This window comes from Oncorhynchus clarkii, chromosome 23, assembly GCF_045791955.1.
Source record: "Oncorhynchus clarkii lewisi isolate Uvic-CL-2024 chromosome 23, UVic_Ocla_1.0, whole genome shotgun sequence".
NCBI classification, from domain to species: domain Eukaryota; kingdom Metazoa; phylum Chordata; class Actinopteri; order Salmoniformes; family Salmonidae; genus Oncorhynchus; species Oncorhynchus clarkii.
The window spans coordinates 62908800-62931299 of record NC_092169.1 but is presented as its reverse complement, the minus strand read 5'-3'; the positions used below and the strand labels follow the sequence as shown (position 1 = coordinate 62931299).

The 22500-nt window shown below is 44.0% G+C and overlaps 1 protein-coding gene across 1 annotated transcript in view; it reads right to left on the bottom strand.

Annotated features, from left to right (window-relative positions):
- Positions 1-22500, bottom strand: part of LOC139381245 (ankyrin-3-like) — a 201276-nt gene that overhangs the window by 65929 nt on the left and 112847 nt on the right. The window contains exon 26 of the mRNA XM_071124721.1: positions 9695-9818. Coding sequence (XP_070980822.1) covers positions 9695-9818 — 124 coding nt within the window. The remainder of the gene's footprint in view (positions 1-9694; positions 9819-22500) is intronic.

Below are 22500 nucleotides of genomic sequence, written 5' to 3'. Positions count from 1 at the left end.
TATGGTAGAGGTATGGGGATTATAGATGTATGGTAGAGGTATGGGGATTATAGATGTATGGTAGATGTATGGGGTTATAGACGTATGGTAGATGTATGGAGTTATAGATGTATGGTAGAGGTATGGGGATTATAGATGTATGGTAGAGGTATGGGGATTATAGATGTATGGTAGAGGTATGGGGATTATAGATGTATGGTAGAGGTATGGGGATTATAGATGTATGGTAGAGGTATGGGGATTATAGATGTATGGTAGAGGTATGGGGATTATAGATGTATGGTAGAGGTATGGGGATTATAGATGTATGGTAGAGGTATGGGGATTATAGATGTATGGTAGAGGTATGGGGATTATAGATGTATGGTAGAGGTATGGGGATTATAGATGTATGGTAGAGGTATGGGGATTATAGATGTATGGTAGAGGTATGGGGATTATAGATGTATGGTAGAGGTATGGGGATTATAGATGTATGGTAGAGGTATGGGGATTATAGATGTATGGTAGAGGTATGGGGATTATAGATGTATGGTAGAGGTATGGGGATTATAGATGTATGGTAGAGGTATGGGGATTATAGATGTATGGTAGAGGTATGGGATTATAGATGTATGGTAGAGGTATGGGGATTATAGATGTATGGTAGAGGTATGGGGATTATAGATGTATGGTAGAGGTATGGGATTATAGATGTATGGTAGAGGTATGGGGATTATAGATGTATGGTAGAGGTATGGGGATTATAGATGTATGGTAGAGGTATGGGGATTATAGATGTATGGTAGAGGTATGGGGATTATAGATGTATGGTAGAGGTATGGGGATTATAGATGTATGGTAGAGGTATGGGGATTATAGATGTATGGTAGATGTATGGGGTTATAGATGTATGGTAGAGGTATGGGATTATAGATGTATGGTAGAGGTATGGGGATTATAGATGTATGGTAGAGGTATGGGGATTATAGATGTATGGTAGAGGTATGGGGATTATAGATGTATGGTAGAGGTATGGGGTTATAGATGTATGGTAGAGGTATGGGATTATAGATGTATGGTAGATGTATGGGGATTATAGATGTATGGTAGAGGTATGGGGATTATAGATGTATGGTAGAGGTATGGGGATTATAGATGTATGGTAGAGGTATGGGGATTATAGATGTATGGTAGAGGTATGGGGATTATAGATGTATGGTAGATGTATGGGGTTATAGATGTATGGTAGAGGTATGGGATTATAGATGTATGGTAGAGGTATGGGGATTATAGATGTATGGTAGAGGTATGGGGATTATAGATGTATGGTAGAGGTATGGGGATTATAGATGTATGGTAGATGTATGGGGTTATAGATGTATGGTAGAGGTATGGGGATTATAGATGTATGGTAGAGGTATGGGGATTATAGATGTATGGTAGAGGTATGGGGATTATAGATGTATGGTAGAGGTATGGGATTATAGATGTATGGTAGAGGTATGGGGATTATAGATGTATGGTAGAGGTATGGGGATTATAGATGTATGGTAGAGGTATGGGGATTATAGATGTATGGTAGAGGTATGGGGATTATAGATGTATGGTAGAGGTATGGGGATTATAGATGTATGGTAGAGGTATGGGGATTTTAGATTTATGGTATGTGATGGTGTGTAAAATGACATACAGCAGGTCTATGGTCTAGATGAAGAAAAGGTTTGAATGAAGTAGCAAACTCAGGTAAAACACAATGATGATGTATGAGCTATGTCTGATAACTAGCGCTAGATAAAGGGACTGGGACCAACGCCTGTTTTACATGGACAGCCCTAACGTGGAATGTAAGGGTTTTGGGCACTGGCCATCTGGGCTAGTAGACGGCTAGTACTAACCCGGGTACAAAATCTGGGCTATGGGATATTTGAAAATACAAAAATGTCACTAGCGTTCTACCTTAATGGCCATCTCTACTGCCATCCCTGTGCAAACAGCAAGTTACAAGCGACCAAATCAGATGTGTGTGTTCAGACAGCAGTCATTTGCTGACATGGCTAGATTACACTAGTTGTCATAGTAATGGCGGGCATGTGCACAGTGGTGCATGCTGATTGGTGGTGTTGCTCCTGCTTCCTATCACTCAGAAGTTATGTAACAAGCTAAGATGACAACAATACCTGCCATGGACATTTCCCAGTTGCTTTCAATGCTCACAATAACAGGAAAACACTTTTAAAGCCTCAAGGATAAATAATCCAACTTTCAAAACGAGTCCTTTTTGTCTTGCCACAGCAGTCAACTAGCTAGCTAGGTAGCTGTTTAGCTAGCCACAGCAGTCAACTAGCTAGCTAGGTAGCTGTTTAACTAGCCACAGCAGTCAACTAGCTAGCTAGGTAGCTGTTTAGCTAGCCACAGCAGTCAACTAGCTAGCTAGGTAGCTGTTTAGCTAGCCACAGCAGTCAACTAGCTAGCTAGGTAGCTGTTTAGCTAGCCACAGCAGTCAACTAGCTAGCTAGGTAGCTGTTTAACTAGCCACAGCAGTCAACTAGCTAGCTAGGTAGCTGTTTAGCTAGCCACAGCAGTCAACTAGCTAGCTAGGTAGCTGTTTAGCTAGCCACAGCAGTCAACTAGCTAGCTAGGTAGCTGTTTAACTAGCCACAGCAGTCAACTAGCTAGCGAGGTAGCTGTTTAGCTAGCCACAGCAGTCAACTAGCTAGCTAGGTAGCTGTTTAGCTAGCCACAGCAGTCAACTAGCTAGCTAGGTAGCTGTTTAGCTAGCCACAGCAGTCAACTAGCTAGCTAGGTAGCTGTTTAGCTAGCCACAGCAGTCAACTAGCTAGCTAGGTAGCTGTTTAGCTAGCCACAGCAGTCAACTAGCTAGCTAGGTAGCTGTTTAACTAGCCACAGCAGTCAACTAGCTAGCTAGGTAGCTGTTTAGCTAGCCACAGCAGTCAACTAGCTAGCTAGGTAGCTGTTTAGCTAGCCACAGCAGTCAACTAGCTAGCGAGGTAGCTGTTTAACTAGCCACAGCAGTCAACTAGCTAGCGAGGTAGCTGTTTAGCTAGCCACAGCAGTCAACTAGCTAGCTAGGTAGCTGTTTAGCTAGCCACAGCAGTCAACTAGCTAGCTAGGTAGCTGTTTAGCTAGCCACAGCAGTCAACTAGCTAGCTAGGTAGCTGTTTAGCTAGCCACAGCAGTCAACTAGCTAGCTAGGTAGCTGTTTAGCTAGCCACAGCAGTCAACTAGCTAGCTAGGTAGCTGTTTAGCTAGCCACAGCAGTCAACTAGCTAGCTAGGTAGCTGTTTAGCTAGCCACAGCAGTCAACTAGCTAGCTAGGTAGCTGTTTAGCTAGCCACAGCAGTCAACTAGCTAGCTAGGTAGCTGTTTAACTAGCCACAGCAGTCAACTAGCTAGCTAGGTAGCTGTTTAGCTAGCCACAGCAGTCAACTAGCTAGCTAGGTAGCTGTTTAGCTAGCCACAGCAGTCAACTAGCTAGCTAGGTAGCTGTTTAGCTAGCCACAGCAGTCAACTAGCTAGCTAGGTAGCTGTTTAGCTAGCCACAGCAGTCAACTAGCTAGCTAGGTAGCTGTTTAGCTAGCCACAGCAGTCAACTAGCTAGCTAGGTAGCTGTTTAGCTAGCCACAGCTATCAACTAGCTAGCTAGGTAGCTGTTTAGCTAGCCACAGCAGTCAACTAGCTAGCTAGGTAGCTGTTTAGCTAGCCACAGCAGTCAACTAGCTAGCTAGGTAGCTGTTTAGCTAGCCACAGCTATCAACTAGCTAGCTAGGTAGCTGTTTAGCTAGCCACAGCTATCAACTAGCTAGCTAGGTAGCTGTTTAGCTAGCCACAGCAGTCAACTAGCTAGCTAGGTAGCTGTTTAGCTAGCCACAGATATCAACTAGCTAGCTAGGTAGCTGTTTAGCTAGCCACACCTATCAACTAGCTAGCTGTTTAGCTTTCTAGCACATTCACTCATTTGTTTATCAACAATTAACAAGCTAGTTAGCTACCACGTCTTCTTGTAAAACTGTCAACAGAGCAGCTAGCAAGCAACAAGTTACTGTGCAGTCAGAAAATATTCACACCCCTTGACATTTTCCACATTTTGTTGTGTTACAAAAAGGGATTAATGTGGATTTAAGTGTCATTTTGTCAACACTTTACACAAAATACTTGAATGTTAAAGTGTAAGAAAAATGTAAATTGAATTTATGAAAAATAAAACACTACTACATACACAGGGCATTCGGAAAGTATTCAGACCACTTGACTTTCTCCACATTTTAATACATTACAGCCTTATTCTAAAATGGATGACATTGTTTTTTCCACTCATCAATCTACACACAATACCCCATAATGACAAAGCAAAAACAGGCTTTCAGAAATGTTATCAAATTCATGAAAAATACCAAAATGAAATATCATATTTACATAAGTATTCAGACCCTTTACTCAGTACTTTGTTGAAGCACCTTTGGCAGTGATTACTCCCTCAAGTCTTCGTGGGTATGATGCTGAAATCTTGGCACACCTGTATTTGGGGAGTTTCTCCCATTCTTCTCTGCAGATCCTCTCAAGCTCTGTCAGGTTGGATGGGGAATGTCACTGCACAACTATTTTGAGGTCTCTCCAGAGATGTTCGATCAGGTTCAAGTTCGGACTCTGGCTTAGCCACTCAAGGACATTCAGAGACTTGTCCCGAAGTCACTCCTGCATTGTCTTGGAACCTTCACCCCAGTCTGAGGTCCTGAGCGCTCTGGAGCAGGTTTTCATCAAGGATCTCTCTGTACTTTGCTCTGTTCATCTTTCCCTCGATACTGACTAGTCTCTCAGTTCCTGCCGCTGAAAAACATCCCCAAAGCATGATGCTGCCAACACCATGCTTCACCGTAGGGATGTTGTCATGTTTCCTCCAGACATGATGCTGCCAACACCATGCTTCATCGTAGGGATGTTGTCATGTTTCCTCCAGACATGATGCTGCCAACACCATGCTTCACCGTAGGGATGTTGTCATGTTTCCTCCAGACATGATGCTGTCAACACCATGCTTCACCGTAGGGATGTTGTCATGTTTCCTCCAGACGTGATGCTTGGCATTCAGGCCAAAGAGTTCAATATTGGTTTCATCAGACCACAGAATCTTGTTTCTCATGGTCTGAGAGTCCTATAGGCAAACTGTTATGTGGCTTCCGTCTGGCCACTCCACAATAAAGGTCTGATTGGTGGAGTGCTGCAGAGATGGTTTTCCTTCTGGAATGTTCTCCCATCTCCACAAAGGAACTCTGGAGCTCTGTCAGAGTGGCAATCAGGTTCTTGGTCACCTCCCTGACCAAGGTCCTTTTCCCCCGATTGCTCAGTTTGGCCGGGTGGCAAGCTCTAGGAAGAGTCTTGGCGGTTCCAAACTTCTTCCATTTAAGAATGATGGAGGCCACTGTGTTCTGGGGGACCTTCAATGCGGCAGACATTTGTTGGTACCCTTCCCCAGATCTGTGCCTCGACACAATCCTGTCTCGGAGCTCTACGGACAATTCTTTCGACCTCATGGCTTTGTTCTGGCATGCACTGTCAACAGTGGGACCTTATATAGACAGGTGTGTGCCTGTCCAAATCATGTCCAATTAATTTAATTTTCAACAGGAGGACTCCAATCAAGTTGTAGAAACATCTCAAGGATGATCAATGGAAACAGGATGCACCTGAGCTCAATTTTGAGTCACATAGCAAAGGGTCTGAATACTTATGTAAATACGTTTTTATTTTTATTTTATATATTTGCAAAGATTTTTTAAGACTTCTTTTCACCTTGTCATTATGGGGTATTGTGTGTAGATTGATGAATAAGAAAATTGATTTAATATATTTTTAGAAAAAATGCTGTAACGTAACAAAAAGTGGAAAAAGTCCAAATCAAATACTGTTGTCGTTCCCTCCTCACGACTGTCTTGGTGTGTTTGGACCATGATAGTTCGTTGGTGATGAGGACACCAAGGAACTTGAAACTCTCGACCCGCTCCACTTCAGCCCTGTTGATGTTAATGGGGGCCTTTTCGGCCCCCCTTTTCCTATAGTCCTATAATCAGCTCCTTTGTCCTGCTCACATTGAGGGAGAGGCTGTTGTCTTGGCACCATATTGCCAGGTATCTGACCTCCTCCCTATAGGCTCTCATCGTTGTCAGTGATCAGGTCTACCACTCTTGTGTTGTCAGCAAACGTAATGACGATGTTGGAGTCGTGCTTGGCCACGCAGTTGTGGGTGAACAGGGAGTACAGGAGGGGACTGAGGACGCACCCCTGAGGGGCCCCAGTGTTGAGGATCAGTGTGGCAGATGTGTTGCTACCTACCCTCACCACCTGGGGGCGGACCGTCAGGAAGTCTAGGATCCAGTTGCAGGGGGATGGTGTTTAGTCCCAGCTTAGTGATAAGCGTCATGGGCACTGTGGTGTTGAACGCTGAGCTGTAGTCAATGAACAGCATTCTCACATAGGTGTTCCTTTTGTCCAGGTGGGAAAGGGCAGTGTGGAGTGCGATTGAGATTGCGTCATCTGTGGATCTGTTGGGGTGGTATGTGAATTGGAGTGGGTCCAGGGTGTCTGGGATGATGGTGTTGATGTGAGCCATGACCAGCCTTTCAAAGCATTTCATGACTACCAACGTGAGTGCTACGAAGCGGTAGTCATTTAGGAAGGTTACCTTCGCTTCCTTGGGCACAGGGACTATGGTAGTGTTCTTGAAACATGTCTGTATTACAGACTCGGTCAGGGAAAACACTTGCCAGTTGGTCTGCGTATGCTCTGAGTACACGTCCTGGTAATCCTTCTGTCCCAGCGGCCTTGGGAATGTTGACCTGTTTAAAGGTCTTGCTTACATCGGTTACGGAGACAGCTGGTGCTCTCATGCATGCATCAGTGTTGCTTGCCTCGAAGCAAGCATAAAAGGCAGTTAGCTCATCTGGTAGACTCGCGTTACTTGGCAGCTCGCAGCTGGGTTTCCCTTTGTAGTCCGTAATAGTTTGCAAGCCCTGCCACATCCGACGAGCGTCAGAGCCGGTGTAGTAGGATTCAATCTTATTCTTGTATTGACGCTTTGCCTGATTTATGGTTCATCTGATGGCATAGCGGGATTTCTTATAAGCGTCCGGATTAGTGTCCTGCTGCTTGAAAGCGGCATCTCTAGCCTTTAGCTCGGTGTGGATGTTGCCTGTAATCCCTGGCTTCTGGTTGGGGTATGTATGTACGGTCACTGTGGGGACGACGTCGTCGATTCACTTATTGATGAAGCCGGTGACTGAGGTGGTGTACTCCTCAATGCCATTGGATGAATCCTGGAACATATTCCAGTCCAAACAGTCCTGTAGCGTAGCATCCGCGTCATCTGGCCACTTCCGTATTGAGTGAGTCACTGGTACTTCCTGCTTTAGTTTTTGCTGATAAGCAAGAATCAGAAGGAAATAATTATGGTCAGATTTGCCAGATTTGGTAAAACTGATTTAAGTTTGCCTGCATTAAAGTCCCCGGCCACTAGGAGCGCCGCTTCTGGATGAGCATTTTCTTGTTTGCTTATGGCCTTATAGAGCTGGTTGAGTGGCCTTATACAGCTGGTTGAGTGGCCTTATACAGCTGGTTGAGTGTGTGCTTAGTGCCAATACGGATTTGTGGTGGTAAATAGACTGCTACGAATAGTACAGATGAGAACTCTCTTGGTAAATAGTGTGGTCTACAGCTTATCATAAGGTATTCTACCTCAGGTGAGCAATACCTCAAAACTTATTTAATATTAGACATCGCGCACCAGCTGTTATTGACAAATAGACACACACCTCCACCCCTCGTCTTACCAGGCGTAGCTGCTATGTCCTGCTGATGCATAGATAACCCGGCCAGCTCTATATTCTCTGTGTCGGCGTTTAGCCACGACTCGGTGAAACATTAGATATTATAGTTTTTAATGTCCCGTTAGTACGATATCTCGATCGTAGATCATCCAGTTTATTCTCCAGTTATTGCACGTTGGCCAATAGAACGGATGGTAGAGGCGGTTTATCCACTCACCGACGACACAAAAACTTAATGTAAATTCAGGCTGTAACAAAACAACACGTGGAAACAGTCAAAGGGTGTGAATACTGTCTAAAGACACTGTGCCGTGGTCTCTACTTTGGTAGAGATGGTCACATTAACACAAATCCCTTCAAGTTAGATAAAGAATCAGTCCAAACCAAAGGGATGCAGCATCTCAACTGAACAGACTGAACCAAGCAGAGGCAGCATGACTGCAGAAAGACTACATCCACCAGACACAATACTGATAGACTGAACCAAGCAGAGGCAGCATGACTGCAGAAAGACTACATCCAACAGACACAATACTGATAGACTGAACCAAGCAGAGGCAGCATGACTGCAGAAAGACTACATCCAACAGACACAATACTGATACATCACAACTCATTGGAAGTCAAATGAAAGGACATAGTTAAAAGCATCATGAGCAAACTGTCCATTCAGTAAGATGGAGTACAACAAATCAATGAGACATCACAACACAGTGATTGATGTAGTTGTGATGGTTGGCTGGGGATCTAGGAAGTAAAGTTTGACATCTGGAAAAATGTCATCCCATCTTACCTGCAGACCTTAGGGCTATGGGACGAGGTACGAGTTTGAAATGGGGGAAAAGTACAAAACAGAAGATATTGAAAGCAACAAATGTGAGAGGACAAAGCAGAAATGCATTGTGGTTGTAATGGACCTGGGCTGATGCTCTGAGTTGTGTTAAACACTGATGTTAAACACTGATGCTCTCTGAAACTGGGGTTACTGAACCTTCCTTTCAACTGGAAGTGATAACTGGGGTTATTGAACCTTCCTTTCAACTGGAAGTGATAACTGGGGTTATTGAACCTTCCTTTCAACTGGAAGTGATAACTGGGGTTACTGAACCTTCCTTTCAACTGGAAGTGATAACTGGGGTTATTGAACCTTCCTTTCAACTGGAAGTGATAACTGGGGTTACTGAACCTTGCTTTCAACTGGAAGTGATAACTGGGGTTATTAAACCTTCCTTTCAACTAGAAGTGATAACTGGGGTTACTGAACCTTCCTTTCTGGGGTTACTGAACCTTCCTTTCTGGGGTTACTGAACCTTCCTTTCAACTGGAAGTGATAACTGGGGTTACTGAACCTTCCTTTCTGGTGTTACTGAACCTTCCTTTCTGGGGTTACTGAACCTTCCTGTTACTGGAAGTGATTACTGGGGTTACTAAACCTTCCTTTCAACTGGAAGTGATAACTGGGGTTACTGAACCTTCCTTTCTGGGGTTACTGAACCTTCCTTTCAACTGGAAGTGATAACTGGGGTTACTGAACCTTCCTTTCTGGGGTTACTGAACCTTCCTTTCTGGGGTTACTGAACCTTCCTGTTACTGAACCAGAGGCAGAACAGAAGTAATTCTAGGTCATATTTCCTACATGAACGTTATTAGATAAGTGATTGCTGCCCTGCTCTTACTAAGAAATCAGTGTTGATTGTGATAGGGTTAGGGTTGTCTGGAAAACGATGTACATTGTCCTATCCTGTATCACATGATCAACTGGATGTACCTTAGGAACATATCTACAGATATGGATGGTCCATATCAAACCCATTATACATTATTATACACAGTACCACAGCATGTCAGAGTGTAGTGGGTAGTGGGTGTGGTACCTGGCGCTGCGTGCTCCAATGCTAAAGCCCATGTAACCCTCCTGGGGCAGAGAGTCGTCTCCCAGCTCTCTCAGGTCCTGGGGTCCCAGGTACTTATCCGTGTCGCCTGTCATCGCATCCTCACCTGACATAACAGCAACCAGTTAGTTAGACAGTCCACAGCTCACAGTCCCCTCACTCCAGTTAGTTAGACAGTCCACAGCTCACAGTCCCCTCACTCCAGTTAGTTAGACAGTCCACAGCTCACAGTCCCCTCACTTCAGTTAGTTAGACAGTCCACAGCTCACAGTCCCCTCACTCCAGTTAGTTAGACAGTCCACAGCTCACAGTCCCCTCACTCCAGTTAGTTAGACAGTCCTCTAGCCCAGTCCTCTCTCTCCAGTTAGTTAGACAGTCCTCTAGTCCAGTCCTCTCTCTCCAGTTAGTTAGACAGTCCTCTAGCCCAGTCCTCTCTCTCCAGTTAGTTAGACAGTCCTCTAGTCCAGTCCCCTCTCTCCAGTTAGTTAGACAGTCCTCTAGTCCAGTCCTCTCTCTCCAGTTAGTTAGACAGTCCTCTAGTCCAGTCCTCTCTCTCAAGTTAGTTAGACAGTCCTCTAGTCCAGTCCTCTCTCTCCAGTTAGTTAGACAGTCCTCTAGTCCAGTCCTCTCTCTCCAGTTAGTTAGACAGTCTACAAGTCACAGTCCTCTCTCTCCAGTTAGTTAGACAGCCCCCTCCCCCTACAGTCCTCTAGTCCAGTCCTCTCTCTCCAGTTAGTTAGACAGTCTACAAGTCACAGTCCTCCTCTCCAGTTAGTTAGACAGCCCCCTCCCCCTACAGTCCTCTAGTCCAGTCCTCTCTCTCCAGTTAGTTAGGCAGTCTACAAGTCACAGTCCTCCTCTCCAGTTAGTTAGACAGCCCCCTCCCCCTACAGTCCTCTAGTCCAGTCCTCTCTCTCCAGTTAGTTAGACAGCCCCCTCCCCCTACATTCCTCTAGTCCAGTCCTCTCTCTCTGCTGTCCTAACTGGAACAGCCATGCTCTAACCCCTGAAAGCAGGTCCTGTAGGAGTGTCTACAGAGCAGACAGGCTTAGCAGATCAACAGAAGCCTGAAGGCCTGTTCCACTGTCCTATCCCCTGCTCTGCTCTGCCAAGGGACACACAGCTGACAGGACACATCCGCCACGTGGCTACTCAGTTACTCACACTACACTTGTTTAGTCACTGACTACAAAGCAATGGTTTAAGCAATGAAAACAACGTGTTCAACTTTAAAAAAACAACAACACCCATTCTAAAGTTAGAAACCAATATTGCAGCTATGATGGGTAGGTTTGTAGAGTTAGCCGTCCAGGGGAGTCACGATGCAGAGTGTTAATGGATGTTAGAGAGAGATGACGCAGAAGAAAGGAGGCGTTACAACGTAGAAACTAGAGCAAGTTCACATCAACCAGCCAGCTACCATCCAGCGAGGGGAGAACAGCATTCCACCGGAGATAAAGCAGAGTTCATCGCCCCCCTGCTGATCTACAGCAACCCTTCCCCCATTCCTCCAACCTCACCCCTCCTCCCCTGTTCCGCCAACCTCCCCATGCATCTCTCCCTCTCCTCTCCCTCTCCTCCCCTCCTCCCCTCCCCCTCTCCTCCCCCTCCTCTCCCTCCTCCCTCAACCTCTCCTCCCCCTCCTCTCCCTCTCCTCTCCCCCTCCTCTCCCTCTCCTTCCCCTCCTCTCCCTCTCCTCCCCCTCTCCTCTCCCTCTCCCTCTCCTTCCCTGCCCTCTCTAACTGCAGAAACACACAACAAAATTTGACAGACCTCATCTGGTGACATTCCTCACAAGAATGTCCATTCAAGTATTACCCCCCCCTCCCCTCTCTCCCTCTCTCCCCCTCCCCTCTCTCTCCCTCTCTCCTGCCACCCCTCCTCTCTCCCTCCCTCCACTCTCTGTCCTAATCACACCAGAACACCTACTCCACCCTCTCTGTCCTAATCACACCAGAACAACTACTCAGACCAGGACAGGACTGAGGGTCCAGGACAGGACTAGATCAGACCAGGAAAGGACTAGATCAGACCAGGACAGGACTGAGGGTCCAGGACAGGACTAGATCAGACCAGGACAGGACTAGATCAGACCAGGACAGGACTACATCAGACCAGGACAGGACTAGATCAGACCAGGACAGGACCAGATCAGACCAGGACATGACCAGATCAGGATAGGACTAGATCAGACCGGGACAGGACTGACGGTCCAGGACAGGACTAGATCAGACCAGGAAAGGACTGGATCAGACCAGGACAGGAGTAGATCAGACCAGGACCAGATCAAACCAGGCCAAGACTAGATCAGACCAGGACAGGACCAGATCAGACCAGGACAGGACAAGATCAGACCAGGACAGGACCAGATCAGGACAGGACTAGATCAGACCGGGACAGGACTGACAGTCCAGGACAGGACTAGATCAGACCAGGAAAGGACTGGATCAGACCAGGACAGGACTAGATCAGACCAGCACAGGACTGAGGGTGCAGGACAGGACTAGATCAGACCAGGACAGGACTGAGGGTCCAGGACCAGGACAAGACCCACCGCCAGGAAATCTAGCCATGTCTGTCCCCAGACCTGAGGGGGTACCTATGTAACGTGGTCAGTAGTCTACAGTAACGTGGTCAATAGAATACAGTAACTTATGTAACGTGGTCAGAAGACTACAGTAACCTATGTAACGTGGTCAGTAGACTACAGTAACCTATGTAACGTGGTCAGTAGACTACAGTAACCCATGTAATGTGGTCAGTAGACTACAGTAACATGGTCAGTAGACTACAGTAACCTATGTAACGTGGTCAGTAGACTAGAGTAACGTGGTCAGTAGTCTACAGTAACGTGGTAGTGAGACTACAGTAACGTGGTCAGTAGACTACAGTAACCTATGTAACGTGGTCAGTAGACTACAGTAACCTATGTAATGTGGTCAGTAGACTAGAGTAACATGGTCAGTAGACTACAGTAACCTATGTAATGTGGTCAGTAGACTACAGTAACCTATGTAATGTGGTCAGTAGACTACAGTAACCTATGTAATGTGGTCAGTAGACTACAGTAACCTATGTAATGTGGTCAGTAGACTACAGTAACGTGGTCAGTAGACTACAGTAACCTATGTAACGTGGTCAGTAGATTACAGTCAGTAGACTACAGTAACCTATGTAACGTGGTAAGTAGACTACAGTAACGTGGTCAGTAGACTACAGTAACCTATGTAACATGGTCAGTAGACTACAGTAACATATGTAACGTGGTCAGTAGATTACAGTCAGTAGACTACAGTAACCTATGTAACGTGGTCAGTAGACTACAGTAACCTATGTAACGTGGTCAGTAGACTACAGTAACCTATGTAACGTGGTCAGTAGATTACAGTCAGTAGACTACAGTAACCTATGTAACGTGGTCAGTAGACTACAGTAACCTATGTAACGTGGTCAGTAGATTACAGTCAGTAGACTACAGTAACCTATGTAACGTGGTCAGTAGTCTACAGTAACGTGGTCAGTATTCTACAGTAACGTGGTCAGTAGACTACAGTAACCTATGTAACGTGGTCAGTAGATTACAGTCAGTAGACTACAGTAACCTATGTAACGTGGTCAGTAGACTACAGTAAAATATGTAACGTGGTCAGTACATTACAGTCAGTAGACTACAGTAACCTATGTAACGTGGTCAGTGGACTACAGTAACATATGTAACGTGGTCAGTAGATTACAGTCAGTGGACTACAGTAACCTATGTAACGTGGTCAGTAGACTACAGTAACCTATGTCATGTGGTCAGTAGAATACAGTAACCTATGTCATGTGGTCAGTAGAATACAGTAACCTATGTAACGTGGTCAGTACACTACAGTAACCTATGTAACGTGGTCAGTAGACTAGAGTAACGTGGTCAGTAGACTACAGTAACGTGGTCAGTAGACTACAGTAACGTGGTCAGTAGACTACAGTAACCTATGTAACGTGGTCAGTAGACTACAGTAACCTATGTAACGTGGTCAGTAGTCTACAGTAACCTATGTAACGTGGTCAGTAGACTACAGTAACGTGGTCAGTAGACTACAGTAACCTATGTAACGTGGTCAGTAGACTACAGTAACCTATGTAACGTGGTCAGTAGATTACAGTCAGTAGACTACAGTAACCACTGTAACGTGGTCAGTAGACTACAGTAACATGGTCAGTAGACTACAGTAACATATGTAACGTGGTCAGTAGAGTACAGTCAGTAGATTACAGTAACCTATGTAACGTGGTCAGTAGACTACAGTAACCTATGTAACGTGGTCAGTAGACTACAGTAACCTATGTAACGTGGTCAGTAGACTACAGTAAACTATATAACGTGGTCAGTAGACTACAGTAACCTATGTAACGTGGTCAGTAGACTACAGTAACCTATGTAACATGGTCAGTAGACTACAATAACCTATGTAACGTGGTCAGTAGACTACAGTAAACTATATAACGTGGTCAGTAGACTACAGTAACCTATGTAACGTGGTCAGTAGTCTACAGTAACCTATGTAACGTGGTCAGTAGACTACAGTAACCTATGTAACGTGGTCAGTAGACTACAGTAACCTATGTAACGTGGTCAGTAGACTACAGTAAACTATATAACGTGGTCAGTAGACTACAGTAACCTATGTAACGTGGTCAGTAGACTACAGTAACCTATGTAACATGGTCAGTAGACTACAATAACCTATGTAACGTGGTCAGTAGACTACAGTAAACTATATAACGTGGTCAGTAGACTACAGTAACCTATGTAACGTGGTCAGTAGTCTACAGTAACCTATGTAACGTGGTCAGTAGACTACAGTAACGTGGTCAGTAGACTACAGTAACCTATGTAACGTGGTCAGTAGACTACAGTAACCTATGTAACGTGGTCAGTAGATTACAGTCAGTAGACTACAGTAACCTATGTAACGTGGTCAGTAGCCTACAGTAACGTGGTCAGTAGACTACAGTAACCTATGTAACGTGGTCAGTAGAATACAGTAACCTATGTAATGTGGTCAGTAGACTAGAGTAACGTGGTCAGTAAACTACAGTAACCTATGTAATGTGGTCAGTAGACTACAGTAACCTATGTAACATGGTCAGTAGACTACAGTAACATATGTAACGTGGTCAGTAGATTACAGTCAGTAGACTACAGTAACCTATGTAACGTGGTCAGTAGACTACAGTAACCTATGTAACGTGGTCAATAGACTACAGTAATCTATGTAACGTGGTCAGTAGATTACAGTCAGTAGACTACAGTAACCTATGTAACGTGGTCAGTAGACTACAGTAACCTATGTAACGTGGTCGGTAGATTACAGTCAGTGGACTACAGTAACCTATGTAACGTGGTCAGTAGACTACAGTAACCTATGTCATGTGGTCAGTAGAATACAGTAACCTATGTAATGTGGTCAGTAGACTACAGTAACGTGGTCAGTACACTACAGTAACCTATGTAACGTGGTCAGTAGACTAGAGTAACGTGGTCAGTAGACTACAGTAACGTGGTCAGTAGACTACAGTAACGTGGTCAGTAGACTACAGTAACCTATGTAACGTGGTCAGTAGACTAGATTAACATGGTCAGTAGACTACAATAACCTATGTAACGTGGTCAGTAGACTACAGTAAACTATATAACGTGGTCAGTAGACTACAGTAACCTATGTAACGTGGTCAGTAGTCTACAGTAACCTATGTAACGTGGTCAGTAGACTACAGTAACGTGGTCAGTAGACTACAGTAACCTATGTAACGTGGTCAGTAGACTACAGTAACCTATGTAACGTGGTCAGTAGATTACAGTCAGTAGACTACAGTAACCTATGTAACGTGGTCAGTAGCCTACAGTAACGTGGTCAGTAGACTACAGTAACCTATGTAACGTGGTCAGTAGAATACAGTAACCTATGTAATGTGGTCAGTAGACTAGAGTAACGTGGTCAGTAAACTACAGTAACCTATGTAATGTGGTCAGTAGACTACAGTAACCTATGTAACATGGTCAGTAGACTACAGTAACATATGTAACGTGGTCAGTAGATTACAGTCAGTAGACTACAGTAACCTATGTAACGTGGTCAGTAGACTACAGTAACCTATGTAACGTGGTCAATAGACTACAGTAATCTATGTAACGTGGTCAGTAGATTACAGTCAGTAGACTACAGTAACCTATGTAACGTGGTCAGTAGACTACAGTAACCTATGTAACGTGGTCAGTAGATTACAGTCAGTAGACTACAGTAACCTATGTAACGTGGTCAATAGACTACAGTAACCTATGTAACGTGGTCAGTAGTCTACAGTAACGTGGTCAGTAGACTACAGTAACGTGGTCAGTACTCTACAGTAACGTGGTCAGTAGACTACAGTAACCTATGTAACGTGGTCAGTAGATTACAGTCAGTAGACTACAGTAACATATGTAACGTGGTCAGTAGACTACAGTAACCTATGTAACGTGGTCAGTACATTACAGTCAGTAGACTACAGTAACCTATGTAACGTGGTCAGTGGACTACAGTAACATATGTAACGTGGTCAGTAGATTACAGTCAGTGGACTACAGTAACCTATGTAACGTGGTCAGTACATTACAGTCAGTAGACTACAGTAACCTATGTAACGTGGTCAGTGGACTACAGTAACATATGTAACGTGGTCAGTAGATTACAGTCAGTGGACTACAGTAACCTATGTAACGTGGTCAGTAGAGTACAGTAACCTATGTCATGTGGTCAGTAGAATACAGTAACCTATGTAATGTGGTCAGTAGACTACAGTAACGTGGTCAGTAGACTACAGTAACCTATGTAACGTGGTCAGTAGACTAGAGTAACGTGGTCAGTAGACTACAGTAACGTGGTCAGTAGACTACAGTAACGTGGTGAGTAGACTACAGTAACCTATGTAACGTGGTCAGTAGACTAGAGTAACATGGTCAGTAGACTACAATAACCTATGTAACGTGGTCAGTAGACTACAGTAAACTATATAACGTGGTCAGTAGACTACAGTAACCTATGTAACGTGGTCAGTAGTCTACAGTAACCTATGTAACGTGGTCAGTAGACTACAGTAACGTGGTCAGTAGACTACAGTAAACTATATAATGTGGTCAGTAGACTACAGTAAACTATGTAACGTGGTCAGTAGACTACAGTATCGCGGTCAGTAGACTACAGTAACCTATGTAACGTGGTCAGTAGACTACAGTAACCTATGTAACGTGGTCAGTAGACTACAGTAACCTATGTAATGTGGTCAGTAGACTACAGTAACCTATGTATCGTGGTCAGTAGACTACAGTAACCTATGTAATGTGGTCAGTAGACTACAGTAACCTATGTATCGTGGTAAGTAGACTAAAGTAACCTATGTAATGTGGTCAGTAGACTACAGTAAAGTGGTCAGTAGACTACAGTAACCTATGTAACATGGTCAGTAGACTACAGTAACATATGTAACGTGGTAAGTAGATTACAGTCAGTAGACTACAGTAACCACTGTAACGTGGTCAGTAGACTACAGTAACGTGGTCAGTAGACTACAGTTACCTATGTAACATGGTCAGTAGACTACAGTAACATATGTAACGTGGTCAGTAGATTACAGTCAGTAGACTACAGTAACCTATGTAACGTGGTCAATAGACTACAGTAACCTATGTAACGTGGTCAGTAGACTACAGTAACCTATGTAACGTGGTCAGTAGATTACAGTCAGTAGACTACAGTAACCTATGTAACGTGGTCAGTAGACTACAGTAACCTATGTAACGTGGTCAGTAGACTACAGTAACCTATGTAACGTGGTCAGTAGTCTACAGTAACGTGGTCAGTAGACTACAGTAACGTGGTCAGTATTCTACAGTAACGTGGTCAGTAGACTACAGTAACCTATGTAACGTGGTCAGTAGATTACAGTCAGTAGACTACAGTAACATATGTAACGTGGTCAGTAGACTACAGTAACCTAAGTAACGTGGTTAGTACATTACAGTAACCTATGTATCGTGGTCAGTAGACTACAGTAACCTATGTAATGTGGTCAGTAGACTACAGTAACCTATGTATCGTGGTAAGTAGACTACAGTAACCTATGTAATGTGGTAAGTAGACTACAGTAACCTATGTAATGTGGTCAGTAGACTACAGTAACGTGGTCAGTAGACTACAGTAACCTATGTAACGTGGTCAGTAGACTACAGTAACATATGTTACGTGGTCAGTAGATTACAGTCAGTAGACTACAGTAACCACTGTAACGTGGTCAGTAGACTACAGTAACATGGTCAGTAGACTACAGTAACATATGTAACGTGGTCAGTAGAGTACAGTCAGTAGACTACAGTAACCTATGTAACGTGGTCAGTAGACTACAGTAACCTATGTAACGTGGTCAGTACATTACAGTCAGTAGACTACAGTAACCTATGTAACGTGGTCAGTGGACTACAGTAACATATGTAACGTGGTCAGTAGATTACAGTCAGTAGACTACAGTAACCTATGTAACGTGGTCAGTAGACTACAGTAACCTATGTAATGTGGTCAGTAGACTACAGTAACCTATGTCATGTGGTCAGTAGACTACAGTAACCTATGTAACGTGATCAGTAGACTACAGTAACCTATGTAACGTGGTCAGTAGATTACACTCAGTAGACTACAGTAACCTATGTAACGTGGTCAGTAGACTACAGTAACCTATGTAATGTGGTCAGTAGTCTACAGTAACGTGGTCAGTAGACTACAGTAACCTATGTAACGTGGTCAGTAGATTACAGTCAGTAGACTACAGTAACATATGTAACGTGGTCAGTAGACTACAGTAACCTAAGTAACGTGGTTAGTACATTACAGTAAACTATGTATCATGGTCAGTAGACTACAGTAACCTATGTAATGTGGTCAGTAGACTACAGTAACCTATGTATCGTGGTAAGTAGACTACAGTAACCTATGTAATGTGGTCAGTAGACTACAGTAACCTATGTAATGTGGTCAGTAGACTACAGTAACGTGGTCAGTAGACTACAGTAACCTATGTAACGTGGTCAGTAGACTACAGTAACATATGTTACGTGGTCAGTAGATTACAGTCAGTAGACTACAGTAACCACTGTAACGTGGTCAGTAGACTACAGTAACATGGTCAGTAGACTACAGTAACATATGTAACGTGGTCAGTAGAGTACAGTCAGTAGATTACAGTAACCTATGTAACGTGGTCAGTAGACTACAGTAACCTATGTAACGTGGTCAGTAGACTACAGTAACCTATGTAACGTGGTCAGTAGATTACAGTCAGTAGACTACAGAAACCTATGTAACGTGGTCAGTAGACTACAGTAACCTATGTAACGTGGTCAATAGACTACAGTAACCTATGTAACGTGGTCAGTAGTCTACAGTAACGTGGTCAGTAGACTACAGTAACATGGTCAGTATTCTACAGTAACGTGGTCAGTAGACTACAGTAACCTATGTAACGTGGTCAGTAGATTACAGTCAGTAGACTACAGTAACATATGTAACGTGGTCAGTAGACTACAGTAACCTATGTAACGTGGTCAGTACATTACAGTCAGTAGACTACAGTAACCTATGTAACGTGGTCAGTGGACTACAGTAACATATGTAACGTGGTCAGTAGATTACAGTCAGTAGACTACAGTAACCTATGTAACGTGGTCAGTAGACTACAGTAACCTATGTAATGTGGTCAGTAGACTACAGTAACCTATGTCATGTGGTCAGTAGACTACAGTAACCTATGTAACGTGATCAGTAGACTACAGTAACCTATGTAACGTGGTCAGTAGATTACACTCAGTAGACTACAGTAACCTATGTAACGTGGTCAGTAGACTACAGTAACCTATGTAATGTGGTCAGTAGTCTACAGTAACGTGGTCAGTAGACTACAGTAACCTATGTAACATGGTCAGTAGTCTACAGTAACGTGGTCAGTAGTCTACAGTAACCTATGTAACTTGGTCAGTAGACTACAGTAACCTATGTAATGTGGTGAGTAGACTACAATAACATGGTCAGTAGACTACAGTAACCTATGTAATGTGGTCAGTAGTCTACAGTAACGTGGTCAGTAGACTACAGTAACCTATGTAACGTGGTCAGTAGTCTACAGTAACGTGGTCAGTAGTCTACAGTAACCTATGTAACGTGGTCAGTAGTCTACAGTAACCTATGTAACGTGGTCAGTAGACTGCAGTAACCTATGTAATGTGGTCAGTAGACTACAGTAACGTGGTCAGTAGACTACAGTAACCTATGTAACGTGGTCAGTAGACTACAGTAACCTATGTAACGTGGTCAGTAGATTACAGTCAGTAGACTACAGTAACCTATGTAACGTGGTCAGTAGCCTACAGTAACGTGGTCAGTAGACTACAGTAACCTATGTAACGTGGTCAGTAGAATACAGTAACCTATGTAATGTGGTCAGTAGACTAGAGTAACGTGGTCAGTAAACTACAGTAACCTATGTAATGTGGTCAGTAGACTACAGTAACCTATGTAACGTGGTCAGTAGAATACAGTCAGAAGACTACAGTAACCTATGTAATGTGATCAGTAGACTACAGTAACGTGGTCAGTAGACTACAGTAACCTATGTAACGTGGTCAGTAGCCTACAGTAACCTATGTAACGTGGTCAGTAGACTACAGTAACCTATGTAATGTGGTCAGTAGACTACAGTAATGTGGTCAGTATTCTACAGTAACGTGGTCAGTATTCTACAGTAACGTGGTCAGTAGACTACAGTAATGTGGTCAGTATTCTACAGTAACATGGTCAGTATTCTACAGTAACGTGGTCAGTAGACTACAGTAATGTGGTCAGTATTCTACAGTAACATGGTCAGTATTCTACAGCAACGTGGTCAGTATTCTACAGTAACGTGGTCAGTATTCTACAGTAACGTGGTCAGTAGACTCCAGTAATGTGGTCAGTATTCTACAGTAACGTGGTCAGTAGACTACAGTAATGTGGTCAGTAGACTACAGTAAGTTGGTTAGTATTCTACAGTAACGTGGTCAGTAGACTACAGTAATGTGGTCAGTATTCTACAGTAACAAGGTCAGTATTCTACAGTAACGTGGTCAGTAGACTACAGTAATGTGGTCAGTATTCTACAGTAACATGGTCAGTATTCTACAGCAACGTGGTCAGTATTCTACAGTAACGTGGTCAGTATTCTACAGTAACGTGGTCAGTATTCTACAGTAACGTGGTCAGTAGACTCCAGTAATGTGGTCAGTATTCTACAGTAACGTGGTCAGTAGACTACAGTAATGTGGTCAGTAGATTACAGTAAGTTGGTCAGCAGACTACAGTAATGTGGTCAGTAGTCTACAGTAACCTGCTTCAAAGAGGAAGGGTAGGTAGTCCAGACACACTGGTAAAGATTTCCGGCCGGCAGGAACACCGACAGTGAGGGCTTTTCAAACGCGCTTTGTTGTCAGTAGACTACAGTAACGTGGTTTGTTGTCAGTAGACTACAGTAACGTGGTTTGTTGTCAGTAGACTACAGTAACGTGGTTTGTTGTCAGTAGACTACAGTAACGTGGTTTGTTGTCAGTAGACTACAGTAACGTGGTTTGTTGTCAGTAGACTACAGTAACGTGGTTTGTTGTCAGTAGACTACAGTAACGTGGTTTGTTGTCAGTAGACTACAATAACGTGGTTTGTTGCCAGTAGACTACAGTAACGTGGTTTGTTGCCAGTAGACTACAGTAACGTGGTTTGTTGTCAGTAGACTACAGTAACGTGGTTTGTTGCCAGTAGACTACAGTAACGTGGTTTGTTGCCAGTAGACTACAGTAACGTGGTTTGTTGTCAGTAGACTACAGTAACGTGGTTTGTTGTCAGTAGACTACAGTAACGTGGTTTGTTGTCAGTAGACTACAGTAACGTGGTTTGTTGTCAGTAGACTACAGTAACGTGGTTTGTTGTCAGTAGACTACAGTAACGTGGTTTGTTGTCAGTAGACTACAGTAACGTGGTTTGTTGTCAGTAGACTACAGTAACGTGGTTTGTTGTCAGTAGACTACAGTAACGTGGTTTGTTGCCATTTTTTGTGGTATTGGAACAAAATGTCCAGAATGTAAAACAACTTGATCAACCGGTTCCTTTCAGAATAACGGTTCTGTTCTGGAACAGCTGTATCATTGGAATGTGATACATAACAGGGTGTGCTTGAGGACCATGCGGACGCCTTCGAGCGGTAGGGGAGGCTGTTTGGAGTGTTTATCCGACTGGATTATGCCCCCCCCCAACCAAAGTTGCGCTGCTGAGGAACAGTATCGATCACTTTGGTTTTCGGTTCGGGTTCCTCAAATAATGTAGTTGTTTTCCAGTCTTGGGTTGTGTTCCCTTAAGCGGTTCCAAACCTAGGACAGTGGTATGGTAGTGGGACTCGGACAGTGGTATGGTAGGGAGACTGGGACAGTCAGCTGTAGAGTCAGGACAGTGGTATGGTAGTGGGACTGGGACAGTGGTATGGTAGGGAGACTGGGACAGTCAGCTGTAGAGTCAGGACAGTGGTATGGTAGTGGGACTGGGACAGTGGTATGGTAGGGAGACTGGGACAGTCAGCTGTAGAGTCAGGACAGTGGTATGGTAGTAGGACTGGGACAGTGGTATGGTAGGGAGACTGGGACAGTCAGCTGTAGAGTTAGGACAGTGGTATGGTAGTGGGACTGGGACAGTGGTATG